Consider the following 14,760-nt stretch of genomic DNA (forward strand, 5'->3'; position numbering starts at 1 on the left):
GCTCCTCGGGAGGAGGGGTGGCCTAGAGAAGCAGGGAAAGATGAGCCTCTGAGAAGTACCATCCTAATTGCTTCTGTCTATTGTTTACTTTTGCAAATCGGCAAGCAAAGCAAGCCAGGGTGATTAGGGCTGTGTCAGGGGTAGGTCATTCTGGAGAATCCTGGTTTGGGCATCAGGATGCAGAATGAAAAGACACAAACAAAACAATTGTCACTGGTGGTTAATTAGAACTGTCCTCAAGGACCCAGCTGAATGGACGGCTGGCAAGAACGTCTGGTATTTTTCCGCGGCACCATTTTAGGTCTTCTGTTCGGCTTTCTTTCTTCAGGAGAGTTTTCATAATTAAATTCAAAGAGTGCGCATGTCCCGCAGGCAAAATGTAGGTCAGATGTCTGAGGGAAGCAGTCATTTAAGAAGGCTGCATCCTGATAAATACGATCACTTCCCTCCTGTTTTATATCTACTGCATTCTTCTTAAAGAAGCTGAAACTTTATACCCAAGTGTCTGACATACACTCTTTGCCGAGTGTGTCTAGGTATGCAGGCTCGAATCAGACATGCTGTGGGGAATTTTAACTGGCCACAAACAAAATGTAGAGCCCAGTTTAGGACTTAAGAAGACCAGTTGCCCAGAGCAGGGCGTTGGAGAGCAAACTAAGCCGGGTACGACTGGCCATCTCATACGGGAAACTTTTCTCACTAGCCAGGAGCGAAGGTTCACTTACTAATGAGACACTTCTTGCGTTCTCCGGGATAATTGTGGGATGAGGAAGCAATACTGCCCAACGTGAATGTCCAGACAACAGCCCTTGTTACTATTTCCTACACAGTCCTGAGAACAGAAGCACTACTTTATCTTCCAGACAAATGCCTCTTCCACTTGCCTATGCTTTATAACATTTCTCTCTTTTCCCATCTTCATACTACTGCAGTGAACCCGACAAGTAACTGTTTCTAATGAATTAACTGCCTCCTATAATTGCTATCAAACATTTCATTCTGTGTTTTAAATTAAGCCAGAAGGCTGTGTCCTAGGAAGTCTTTGCTGGATGGGCTTTATTGTGGTCTTTTCAGCAGAGGTTGATATAGTTTCCCAGGATTCATGGTAGCAAAAAACAGTGCCACACAATTTAAGAAAATGCCTGAAGAACATGGGCAGAGCCTTTCGGGTTATCCTTGGCCATATAGAGAGACTTGTAAGTATGGGGTGAGCATTTTCATTGTGAATCTGGAGACTGATCATCTGACTCAAGATCCTTAGCTGGTGGATGACAGACTGGACCGTATATCTGTGCTTGGATGAGGATGCTTTAGCTCTGTAGCCATTGACCTGGTGGATTTGTTTGTTGAAATACAGACTTTAGTGGGCAGTTTTAATGTAACTCAGGGCCACTTTAGCACAAAAACAGAACCTGGTGAATGGAGATGAGGGGCGAGGGAGGATGTGGACTGTAGCCTCAGTGGTACCCGACAGTGCACACCTACCCCAGCCCTTGCTTCCTTACACTCCTTAGAGAAGGCCCTTAAGGAGTGCTCTACTGAGTTGTAGTAGGTTTGATTGGCGTGTCCCTCTGGCATCAAAAACTATCCGTCTCTTTTATGTGCACCTTCTCTAGCCCACATCACCGTTCTCTGTGCGAGTTATGGTTTCTCTTCTTTTGCCACAACAAGCCTGAAGCTCAGAGTGTTTCTCAGGTATTTTCAGATTCTAGAATAAGAGGAGAGGCATGTGAGCAGCAGGTCTGAGTGAAACGAAGCTCGGGAACTAGTGAGGTGAAGAGTTCATGAATCCATGTGTTGTCTCCTTTCTCCTCATGACCGTGACCCTCTGTGGCTTTCTCACTGTGCAGTGGCGACTGATCTCTGACAGAAAAGCTCCATCCTCTCATTTACTGTTCAGGATAGATGTTCTGGGCTAGGATTAAGCAAGCCCTTAGCCCCCCACAGGCCATGTCCCTGTTTCCACTTCATTATTATTTCTGTTCCAGGACTGCATTGGGTCTCCGTGGCCTGTGTCTATTATCAGGCTGAATGAAATGGGTCTGTGATAGGTGGCTAATGGCAGGTATAGTAGTTTAGAGGAATGGCCATGTAAAAGGGGGAAGTTAGGCCCTGAACATGATGAGTAAGCCTTGGAATATCAGATGGAAAGGAACAGTGATGGAGCAGGTGTGACGGAGGTCTAATTAAAGAGGGCACACCTGAAAATTAATTTGTCTGGCTCTGGGGAAAAATAAAAGGTGCTGTAAGAAAGACAAGCTTTCCTCCAACCTGAAAGTTTGGGAATGAAGCTGTCAATCACTCTACCCCACTCCCCTGGCCAGTGCTTGGGAAGTTCTGCTGTCTGTTGACCGGAAGTCCCCCTTGTCACTTCCTACAGATGGCCTTTTACAGACTAATTATTAGTGCCCATATCTAGCATGTGACATAGGCACTGAACCCCTGAAAAGGCCTTTCGTGTCTGAGAACCAAGACTGAAATGGCATCAGAGAACATTGGCCCCCATCTGAGGCTGTTAATGTTCCCTTTTCCTGGCCCCATGGCTGGGAGTGATGCCAGATGGTCACCTGCTTCTGCCTTTTTGACAGTCTGCCTTTCGGAGTGTGGAAAAGCCCTTGGCCAAAGAGAACAACAAAGTGATAGAGTTGATTTCAAGCTACAGCATCAGCAATAGCTTCTAGAAAACATTAAGCTTAGAATTCCATTTTTAATGCTCTTTGTGGATGCCAGTATTCAAGCCCTTACCAAGAGGGTGTGGTAAACCTAATGTGTGGTAAACTCGTATTATCTCATCTAATTATCACAGCACTGCTGGGGGGTGGGGGAAGAGATCTTATCCCTCACTAGTTTTTAACTCAGGTCCAGAGTTCAAGGACCTTGTTCAGAAACAGTCCTGATGATATGCCAGAAGAAGACACCAATGAGTGGTGTCCAGCACGTCAGGATAAGGCAGTTGAAAGCAGTTTGCGTGTCTCTTCCAGCATGCGTTTCTCCAAAATCAAAATGAAACCACCAAATGAGTGATTTTGGCCAAAAGCTGGTATACTTTAAGAAGCCCAGGTTGTGGTGTCAAGAACTCCTTGTTCAAGGTGTTAGGATGTAGAAAGGCAATATGGCCTTCAGCTTAAGGCCATATACTCTGCAACCTAAGATCTGGCTCTGCCACCCATTGACATCTCCCAACTGTGGGATTCTAGATCTTTCTGAGTCTGGGTTTCCTCATTATGCAATGGAGTCAGCGTTGACCTCAGGAGGTTGTGGAGGGTTAGGAGGGATGATGTGTTTGTTACACTCAGCCCTGTGGCTGACATGCTGACTATGAGGAGCTTCTTTGGTGGAGGTTGCCTAGATGGTTTAAGGTACCCTTTAGGCGGCTCTGGGGTGGTTCACTGCAACTCCCCGCCCCCAAGAGGTGTCAAACACACTAGGAACCTGTGCAGACTGATCTCAACCATCTTGTAAGATCCCTGCCATTTGGCAAATGTTCTCCTAAGAAGCACGCTTTTGTCTTTGATAACTAATTCCCAAAACACAGGACCAGAAATGACATGTAACCAACCTCAGTTTCTTAGGAGTTTAGAGGGTTACAGCAGCTGTGTCTGCTGTGTCCAATTCTTCCTCAGCTACAGAATGCTCCCTGACTCTGGTCCTGTGTAGCCCTTGGGAGCTCTCAGCTCTCGGTGTTTGGCTTGTGTGTTCTGCAATGTATTTCGGCTATTTTTCCGTAAATTTGACTTGTCTCTTTGATGGACACAGCCACCTTTCAATAAAAGAAGGAAGCAAAAACTGTGTGCTTCTGTCAAGAGACGTGGAAGGGGAATGTGCATGAGAAAAAAAAAAAGTAATTAGAATTAAAATGGTGTTAGTGAGTATGAGCCAGGACTTCTGGCCACCCCTGGAGGCTGGAGAAGAGGTCCAGCAGCAGCCCATTTCCTGCCTTTCGTTAGACCTGAAGATGCCCCTTTCACACATCAGCATCCCTGTCTGCATTGAGACTGACCAGGAATATCACTTTGTCAGGCATGACCTCCAGGCTGACTTTATCCAGGTCCCCATCAGATCCTGTCATCACTAATATTTGTCACTGTGAGTGGATGGACAGTGATGGTGTGACATAGTGATTAGTTTGAGAGGTGGTATGAGGTCATTTGATGGTCACTAGTGACCCTCTTCTCAGCACATTTGAGGTCAGTGACCTATGGCAGTTTGGCGCCTGATGAGTGTAGGCCCACCGCCAGGTAGGCCACCCTGCTGGGACTCAGTCTCCTCACTGGGCAGCTAGCTGAGCCTAGGTGGACACTCTGGACAGTGAGTGCCAAGTGATGTCCCCAGTCTGCTTCCTGTGTGCTGGGCACCATGCTAAAGCCTGTTGTCTAAATTAACTCATTCAGTAGCACTGTGATACTGATGTCAAGGGGATCCTCTTTGAATTCTTTCTGTTTGCTTTTTAATACCTGTAGCAAAACTAGTGAGCCATGGTAGCATGGGGTTGATTCGTTACTGTTTGCAAGGCAAAGAACACATCAGTTGCCACCGAATCAGAGGGGTAGATGAAGAGCGTGAGAGCAAGAGAGAAGGAATAAACATTTGCAAGACTGAGAGCTTGGGAGATGAAAACCAGGTAGAGACCTGAGAAAAGGGGCTTTTCTCTGGCTCTCTGGGGCACAGCAGATAGACTCCTCAGCCATGTTTCTGTCACGGTGAGGGTTTTAGGGCTGGCTGTTCTAACATCTCTTGATGTTGGCCAATGACAGAAGACCAAGCAGAATTTGAAGTTCCAACAGGTTTTTTGTTTGTTTGTTTGTTTGTTTTGTTTTGTTTTCCAGAGCTGAGGACCGAACCCAGGGCCTTGCACTTGCTAGGCAAGCGCTCTACCACTGAGCTAAATCCCCAACCTGTTACAAGTGATTTTTGTCATCTGTGACCCAAAGACAAAATTTTGAAATCATTTAGGAAAGCTAAAGGATCGGCAGTCCTTAATGGTTTTCCTGTGACCATCATTCCCATGGCCAGACTTCTGCTGCCCGGGAGAATGAGCTCAAAGGCCACCTTACACCCCACCCCTGGCGCAACCATGACTCTGTGCCCTACTGTGGCACGTAAGCTACCTTCCTTTCTGCAAGAACAAACCACAGTGAGAGTCTGACATGTTCTTCACTGAGCCACATCCTTCTGGAGTGTGTTAAAGGATATTATTGGGAACCACTCCTGACATTTCCTTAAAGATCTCTTTATTAAAATCACCCTTCCTCGGCTGGCCAAACAGTCTTGCAGGAAAAATGAGTGAACAAAATAAGTGTTTTCATTGAGGTCCCTATATGGGTGTAATGCTTTTGGCCTCCTGGTCCACCCAGGTGTTGGGCTGAGGAGACCTGATCCTGGTGTGTAGACTCAGGAAGACCCTGGAAGTGGGGGATGGGAGCTGTCCGAGCTCACACTGTAAGCTGGGTGCAGAGGCCAGCATGAGGACAGGCCTGAGTGTGAATGGACCACAGGGCCTCTAGAGCAGGAAGCCGGGCAAGCCAAGGCACTCACGGAAAATCTCTTATCTAAACAGGGGTGGCCCAGGACTCTGGATCCCCTCCACCATTGTCCAAGGAGCTGACCCAAAGCTTACCTACAGTCCTCAAAACGCTCTTCACAGCCCCACCCCCTCATTGAGACAAGAAGTAATTTTCAGTATGGCCTCTAAGGCGTCACAAGGTCTCTCAATAAAGTCCCCTTGGCCTGACCCCATGACCACCCTGAAGGCCCAGGCACTCTTCCTGAGCCAAGGGAGCAGGAACCATTTTGTCTAAACACACCTCCAACCCCACGCCTCTTCTGCCAGCATCCTCTCCGGCAGACCGCTTCATTTGTTGTGAGAGAGCGTGAGGAGGGGAAGAGCGCTGGCAGAGTCTATCAATCTGGTGCTTCAGGCTCCTTATCACCAGTGTTTTGACACAACACCCACAGTAGCAGTGAGATGTTTACATCAGCCCTCCTGCAGGACGGAGGAGGCCGTAATGGCGACCTCAACCAGCCTGGCCCTGGGTGTGCCGTCTGGCTGATCTCCAAGCAGCTCTCTTTTCCTTTCTGGATTTTGTTTTGTTTTGTTTTAAAGACATTTTGCAGCTTCAGTTTTCTCTTTGTTGCTTTGCTGCCCTTTTGTTTCCTAACTTGAAATGATTCTGGTTTTGTACAGTCTAACCATGGTTAGCACGAGCTATGAAATCTCATTAAAATCAAACAGATGAATGCAGCCCATGCCCATCCCCATATTTCAGGAAAATATTTGATGGGGGGCTTTGAAGAACTTTCTAGAATTTGCTTTTTCTTCCTTGATTAAGTTTTAGATACATATTTAATACACTTGGGCAATGATTCAGGTTTAATATAGGCATTCGGTAGGTATTGGGGTACTAGCTCAGCACTGCCCCCTCTATCCCTACTCTGGGGGTGCTCAGCTCAGCACTGCCCCCTCTATCCCTACTCTGGGGGTGCTCAGCTCAGCACTGCCCCCTCTATCCCTACTCTGGGGGTGCTCTTTAAAGTGCTGGGGTCGCAGTAACCTTGGTGGACTTGTGTCCGCTCCCCTCAGCCCTGAGACTGTCACCCAGCTTCTTGAATGAGGGGACCGCTTCTTCAGTGGCTAAGGCCCATGCAGCTCTGCCTTCTGACTTCATCAGACACACCACTCCACCCTCCGAAGAAAGGCAAGACTAGACCCAAGTTGTAGATGGGAAGAAAGACAGGAGGCCTGAGGAAATTTGAAACTCAAGTTGTTCAGAACCAGCATAAAAGACAATGTACAGGCGCTCTGGGGTGCACACTCTACACCACACTTGTGAGTGTTAGAGTCACCGGAATGGACTTGACTTCAGGAGCTATAGACTTTGTCAGCTCAGGGAGCAATAAATATATAAGATGAAACTGGAGCCGAGTGGTGGCGCACACCTGTAATCCCAGCACTCGGGAGGCAGAGGCAGGCGGATCTCTGTGAGTTCAAGGCCAGCCTGGTCTATAAGAAGCTGGCCATGTCATGGTGGCAGGGGAAAAAAAAAAACAACCTTCAAAAAAGGCAAAACTCCCCAAGTCATAATGGTATTAATAAGGGGCTGAAGGCATTCTTGATACACACAAAGAAGCGTTGGGGGGCTGAGAAGATGGCTCAGCCGGTAAAGGTGCTTGCCTCCCAGGCCTAACCTCCCGGGTTCAATCCCTGGAACCCGTATAACAGCAGAAGGAAAGGACGGACTCTGTATAGTTGTCCTCTGACTTCCATAGGTGCTCTGTGGCATGTGCACTTGAGCAACTCAAACATACGATAGTTAATAAGTAAACAAATATCCAGATCAATAAGTGGCTGAGTAAATAAAGCTTGATTTTTTTTTTTTTTTTGAAAGAGCCCTAGAGTACAGTGACTTCTTGGTACATGATGAGAATCTGTGGGTGTCGCAGTCCACAAGGTGGAAGGGTTAAATGTGATTTTCGGAAATGTGCCCGAAAGGAAAACAGGTTCTGTTGTCAGCAGTACAGACGGGATGGGAGCTTTGCCTTGCTCTGCTGTTCTGTGTTGGCCCAACCTGCCTCTTGTTTGGGGTTATAAGAGAGCCAGGAGGGAACAGGGCAAGCCCATCCCCACAAAGAAACCAGTCTAAGACATCAGGTCTCTGTCATCTGCAGAGAGGGCAGCAGTCCCCACTGTGTCAAGGAAATGGCTTTGTTGCTAGGAACTTTGGGCAGTCCCACTTGGAGTTAGACAGACTGGCCCAGCTCTGTTATGTCATTCCTAATTGGCTGACTGCTTTTAATTTATTTATACTGGTCTCTGATCCTAATGAAGTTGTGCAACCCCAGAGCAGTGGACAGAGATGACAGGAACCTATGCTTGCCCCCAGAATTATTTTCCTTTCGTTGGTTATAAATACCTCCGCCCCATTGTGCTTGACACGCTGTATGCAAATGGAGGTGGGAGCCCTGATGCTCATTAGGAAAAGACAGGGCCTTGGAGTACTGCAGAGGACAGAGCGAAGCTGGCGATGGTGGCCTTGTCCAGAATAGTGCATGGGAGCTTTCTTATCTCTCTCTGGCAGGAGCTGCCGGGGGCTTCCTGTGGGAAGCTGGGGGCAAGCTCTGCTTTCCTCTTCTTGTTCGACTCCCGCCTCCCTCAAGACTGTTCCCAGCACCATGGTTATCTTTGTATCTTCAAACATGGCACAATCTACTTCCTCAAGAGCTTGATGTATTCTTAAGACTTAGGCAAGTGCCCCTCCCCCCAGTCTCTTTTCAAGTGTGTTATAGAGGCAGGTCCTCAACGACATTCTATTTTTATGGTTCAGTGACAAAGACGGAGAAATAACAGCCCCTAAATTAGAAAGGAACCACAGGACCTGTCCTTTTCATTCAGAGGACCCAGCAAGCAAGTAGAGTCTACAGTGTCCCCAAGAGGGCTTGAGCCTGGGTAAATGCCCTTAGAGGCAAGGATGGAGGTGGGGGAAGGGGTGGGAGGCCGGTTGTCCCAGGTGAGCTGAGCTGACTCTATTTCCCCTAGGAAACAACTGGGCTTCCTTTACTCAAACATATTTCTTTGCATTTCCTGAAGATGAAGTGTAACAAGTTTTAAGATCTTTGAGGAAACCTCTCCTCATCTTTTCCAATGCTTTTGGGGTACAAAAGAAGGTACCTGAAGCCTTCTCTTGCAGTCAGGAGAGAACCTGAGTGAGCGCGCATGAGCCAGTCCAAGCCAGGGTGGATACACAGACTGCACATGCTCCTGTGTGCACTGTGGCTGTGGCAAGGATGGGCAGTCAGTCACTCACAGGTCTCAATACCAATGCTACAGCCTAAAAATTGGAATATTGATCATGAAAACAAGGGAAAGTGACATTTATATAATCATCGTGGAACTCTATTGTTAAAAGGTTTCTAACAGAACAGGAAAATGTGTGTTTTCTCCTTGGTTCTGTTTCGTTATACTAATTAATAGGAGCAAAAATGTTTACTTCTGTTACCTGGCAATTACAAAAACCAGTTAGCAGAAACCTCATAAGCGTTCTAAGGAAGGATCAGCCCTGGTTCTTTTTTTATTTTATTTTATTATTTATTTATTTAGGAGCTGAGGATTGAACCCAGGGCCTTGTGCTTGCTAGGCAAGCGCTCTACCACTGAGCTAAATCCCCAACCCCTCTTTTTTTATTTTAAATCATTGCGTTTAACTATAAGGTGATTTTGGTGGTGATGGTGATGATGGTGGTGGTGGTGGTGGTGGTGATGGTGATAGTGGTGATGGTGGTGGTGATGGTGATGGTGGAGGTGGTGGTGGTGGTGGTGATGGTGATGGTGGTGGAGGTGGTGGTGGTGGTGGTGATGGTGATGGTGGTGGTGTGGTGGTGGTGGTGATGGTGATGGTGGTGGTGGTGGTGGTGGTGGTGGTGATGGTGATGGTGGTGGTGGTGGTGGTGGTGGTGGTGGTGATGGTGGAGGTGGTGGAGGTGGTGGTGGTGGTGGTGGTGGTAGGAACTGAGACATTTGAGAGATCATAACATAGGGACCAGGCACAGACATTTAGTCATGGAACATAGTTATAAAAGTGGTACTGTGGCTGTAATAGAAGATATGTGTATTCTTTAGCCATCCACATTGAAGCATGTATGTCTAACCATGAAAACTGGGCGTGGGGAGGGAGGGAGGGCAGGGGCATGGCTCAGTGGTCGAACACTCGTGTAGCCTGAGGCCAGGGTTCCATCTTTAGGAACACACACACATACATACACACACACACACACACGCAAGGCTAATAAATAGCATAACCACATCTTTATGCTGTGGTGGGATAGGCTGGGGACTCAGGAGCAGGTGAGTCTGGAACAGGAGATTCTTCCGGGTCATATAAGGGAAGGGGGAGAGCCTAAGCCCACAGTCATTAACCTGGAGTCACTTCCCAGCACAAGGCCCCTGACAGCTCTCCTGCCCTCTCTAGACCTGTCCCTCTCACTCGCTGTACCCCCACATAAGTCATCACTGCTCTGGGCTGCTTAGGACCTGCCACTCACATGGCCTTCTAGAGAAGGGTTTAAAACTCCTCATCTGAGAATCTCCACATTCTTCTGCCCAAGTCCTGTTCAAATTATGACCAGCAAGCTTTCTGCTCACCAAAGTTCTAGACCAGCTGGTAAGAGTACAAGACAATAAAATGCTTAAAAAGGGGGAGAGGGGCTGGAGAAATTTCTCAGCAGTTAAGAGCACTGGCTGCTCTCGAAGAGGACCTGGGTTCAATTCCCAACACCTATAACCATCCACAACTCCAGTTCCAGGGATCTGATGACCTCTTCTAGGCTCCACGGGCATAAGCATACACATGCCACACACACCCAAGCAGGCAAAACACCCATCCATGTAAACGAAAAATAGATAAACACTTGAAGCCCAAGAAGTTAAGGCCTTGCTCTGATAACACCAACCTTGGAGAGAAATTAACTAAATTAAATAAATGACTCCAAGATGTTTGTTTCCATGGATTCTTACTTAGCTCTAGGGGGAAAAGAAGATATCTACCTCACTAAATATTATGACTTATGGCCACCCTGCATAGATAGATGTGACATGCCTCTATTATCTCAGGGTCTCCATTTATTAATATAACACCCCACCACCACCATCACCCCACACACGTTTGCACATTACTTCCTCCCATGAGGAACTAACTAGAACCCAGGCATTAAATATCCTAACATGTATTTTCTTTGCTATTTAGATCAGGAAAGATGTTTGATAACACGCTGCTGGAGCATCTCCCTGCTAGGTAGATACAGTTGCTGTTTTTGTTCCTAAATCTGAGGAATCTGTGGCCTTCTCCCTGAGGACTTTCCCGTCTCCGTCTCGCTTGTTGTGGCGCACTGCTCTGTGCTGATGGCACAGTGGTAACTTCCTCTTTTTTATAGGTATGACTTGTGTTCCGAGAGTGAAGAGTCCTTCCTCCTGGATCCTGGCAGCAGCGTAGGAAACAGAATTGAGAGCATCACTCAGCGCATGATGGTCATCGAAGGAACCAATAAGGTACTGTTTGTATGAAGCGAGTGTTGGGATAGTCTCAAAACATGCTCTCAGCTCCCGGTTCTGAGTTTATTAGACCCAGAAGTAATTCAAAAGTTCAAAATTCAGGGGGAACAAGAATCTCTCAGGTGAGTCTTCACGAAACCATACATTAAGATTATTCAAGTTGAAATACTTCCCTGACTGAATTCTTCAGACTCCTGAGCCTCCCTTCTTCCTTTCCCCCATGCATATGTCCATGCTTGTGTGTGTGTGTGTGTGTGTGTGTGTGTGTGTGTGTGTGTGTGTGTGTGTGCAGTACCCTCAGAGCCTAGATGAGGGTGTCAGACTTCCTTGAGCGTCCTCTCTCAACCTCCCTTGTGGGTACTGGGAATGGGAATTGAACTTGGGTCCTGTGCATGAACAGTACATGTCCTTAACCTCAGAGCCATCCCTCCAGCCTGGAGAACTCCTTCTTCATGAACACCAGGCTGGTGCACATCAGTGCCTCCCATCCCAACTAGACATTTTCAGTTGCCATTAGTCACAGCTTTGGGTGGGACCTGGAGTCCACACAAATGCTGAGATTCTACCACACACTACCAGGTGATTCTAGCCTACAACGGTGCCTGGGTACTGCTGGTGTACAGAAAGTGGAATTCTAGGAAATAAAAACTAGAACAAGGCTTCAATCCAAAATTCAACATTTCTGTCTCATAAAATATCATCTGTCCTTGTGTCCCCACCAGGTGAAGCCTAGGCTGGGGGTGCAAACACACCATCTATCAAGGTTCCCCAAGCTAACTGGTCTGGTGTTTGTTTCCCCCTCCACTCCTGTACAATCCGCTTTCTCCTTTCCCCTCTGAGCGCGGGAAAGAGCTGGCACCCTGTGAATCAGAAGGCCCAGTGGGCATGCGAATCAGGAAGCTTCCCCCTTTGAAGTGGGAAGGATGTGCTTAGAAAGCCACTATTGGTGGGCATGAGGCTAGCAATACTCTAAAAAGACAAATCAAATTGCTCCTTGTCAACATCTATTTATGCATGCTTGTCTTGATCTGAAGTAGAGATTGTTCTATAAATCCCACTGTCTATTCAAGTAGGGTTATTCTTAAAATATCCATTTATTCTGCTGTGTCCTGAATTAGAGAAAGAAATGCAGATATACTGCTCTCTATGTAGGATTCAAAAACAATAAATAAATTCTGCATTCTTCTTTTCTCTTGTAAAGATGTATTTGTTTTTATTTTATGTGTATTTGGGTTTTGCCTGCATGTATATATGTGCACCACAAGCATGCAGTGCCCTTGGAGGCCAGAGGAGGGCGCTGGATTCCCAGAAACCAGAGTTACTGATGGTTGTGAGCTGCTATGTAGGTGCTGGGAACTGAACTTGAGTCCTCTGCAAGAGCAGGTGCTCTTAACCACAGAAGCACGGCTCCAGCTACCCCATCTCCCATTTGTGTTCTCTCTCTCTCTCTCTCTCTCTCTCTCTCTCACCCTAGCTGACTTGAAACAAACTCACAGAGCTCCACCTGTCTCTGCCTCCTGAGTTCTGGGATTAACAGTGTGCACCACCACCGCCAGCCCTGCATTTTTCAGTCTCTTAACCTTTCTGAAGACGCTAATGTCAGCATCCTTTTTTGGCAAGCCAGAGTGGTTTTCCCCATTTTAAACTTGGACAGCCCAAAGCCACACAGCATAAAAGGGTAAAGAAATTCAAACCAAAGTCTCTTGATTCAAAACTCCATACTCTCGTGGCCAAAACATTTAACAGGTCCATTTGTGTGACAATACCAACAGCCACTTGCTAAGGATTTGGGAATGGTTTTTTTAGTAGTTGGGGTGGTTTATAGCCTCCCCTCCAATGGCATCTAGCCATTGGTGAAAGACTTTAATGACCAACTTAGATGAGAGGGAATTCTGTAAACTTGCTTGTTTGGTTTGGGCAGAAATTGTCCACGAAAACTAGAGAGCAAATTAGTACTGTCATAGAATCCCAGCAGGTTTCTCAGGCGACATCACTGGTGTCCATTCATCTGTTGCTTCTTCCTGGCCACACTGGTGACCTTACTAAGAGAACTTATGAGCATGGTTTCAGTGGGATTTCTAGTTTATTTTCTCACCACAAAAATAGATAGTGAGCAATAAAATTGAGTGGGATAACACTGTTGAGATTCCTGATGGGTATGAACTCATGTAGTTACCTGACTCCATCTATAATGCCTGTTAGTAAAGAGATTTAAAAAAAAAAAAAAGTCTACCCCAATTTTCCACTCAGGCTGGAAAGAAATGCATTGTCTTGTAGTTGTGTGGTTAAGCTAAAGATTTCCGATATGAACTTCTGTGCACAGTTGGCATTTGTACCACCTGGCCCACGTTCAGGAGGCATAGGGTCGGATTCCTCCTCCTTCCATCTGGATAGCCAAAGGCAAAGATGTCCACATCTCGAGACTCCTCCAAAGAAATGGAGTTAGTGGTGTTTATCCTCCCTAGCTTCCTGCGGTAAGGATGAAATGACCTGGAGAGGAAGCCCTCTACACATAACACTTCAACAATATGACTACCACATGCTTGCCCCCACCTTCAGCCCAAGTGCAGATTAATGCCAACAGCAGCTGTATTTAAGCCAAATCCTCCCCTCTCCATCTTGTACCAAGTCGCCAGAAAATACAGGTCCTCACCTCCAGTTCATGTTGACACTCTCTGTCACCCTAGCCCCTGGGTGCTCTCACATCAGGAATCACCCCTAACCAAGTCTCCAACCTGAACCCAATCTTTCACCCCTCATCCATCTCCTAAGTTCCCACCAGAATTCCATTCTTGCCCCCAAAGTATCAGACCCCCAAAAACATTCCTTCATGTAGCCACTTAGCAAGACAAATTTTGAGAGAGAGAGCAGCGTGCATGACAGCATCTTGGGGTACCCTTCGAAGCTGTGGGAAATGGGAAATGACTTGGGTATCGCCCCTGTGAGAGTGAGGGAAAGAAAGCCAGAGATGGACCCTGGAATCCTAAAAGAACCCAAGTTACCTGACATCACCAGTTCCATCGCCACAGATATGGCGAGAAGCTGGAGAAACAGCTTCATGTGGCAGTACCCAGGGGAAGGTGGCAGGAGCTGCAGGATGGGGGCAGCGTGCCCTGAGGCGGGGAGGAACCTCCTTTTATCAGCAGGGCTGCAGGTAGTGACGGAGAACAGGAGGCATCTGTACAAGGTCAGCCAGACTGAAGAACAGTGTGCAGCAGGTGTCTCAGCATAAAATGAGGGTGTGAGAGAGCTGCTGGTACCTGAGCCAGGCATGAATGACTTCCCTCCTAGGAAGGACACAGTGAAGTGAGTTTGTTTGGACTTTTGAGACCCATGATTAGTTCATTAACTCACACGTGAACACACGTTAAGAAATATTCAAGTTTTTCACTTATTCAGTCTTAGCTTTCTTCTCTCTTCTTCTTCTTTTTCTTTTTTTTTTTTTTCACACACAGATGTATGTCTCATGAAATCTTTAACCTTCCCATATGTTCCACATCAGGAATGTAATCCCCCAAAAGCTTGCAGTCACCTAGAGTGAAGAATGTCTATTCAGGAGCATTGGCATTATAAAACTTGAATGATCTTCCTAAAGGAAGTGGAACTAAACAGAGTACAGATCCTTCAGGCAGTTGCTGATACCATTATGCTGGAAATAGTTGATTTCGTGTTCTGGGTTTAGGAGAATTTACTGCTTTTATTTTTGGCATTAATTAATAC

The 14,760-nt window shown here is 46.8% G+C and overlaps 1 protein-coding gene across 1 annotated transcript in view; it reads left to right on the plus strand.

The window, feature by feature from the left end:
* Nucleotides 1-14,760, plus strand: part of Flt1 (fms related receptor tyrosine kinase 1) — a 175,056-nt gene that overhangs the window by 61,690 nt on the left and 98,606 nt on the right. Inside the window, exon 11 of the mRNA XM_036172306.1 lies at nt 10,923-11,037. Within this exon, the coding sequence (XP_036028199.1) occupies nt 10,923-11,037 (115 nt within the window). The remainder of the gene's footprint in view (nt 1-10,922; nt 11,038-14,760) is intronic.

This window comes from Onychomys torridus, chromosome 22, assembly GCF_903995425.1.
Source record: "Onychomys torridus chromosome 22, mOncTor1.1, whole genome shotgun sequence".
In the NCBI taxonomy this organism is placed as follows: domain Eukaryota; kingdom Metazoa; phylum Chordata; class Mammalia; order Rodentia; family Cricetidae; genus Onychomys; species Onychomys torridus.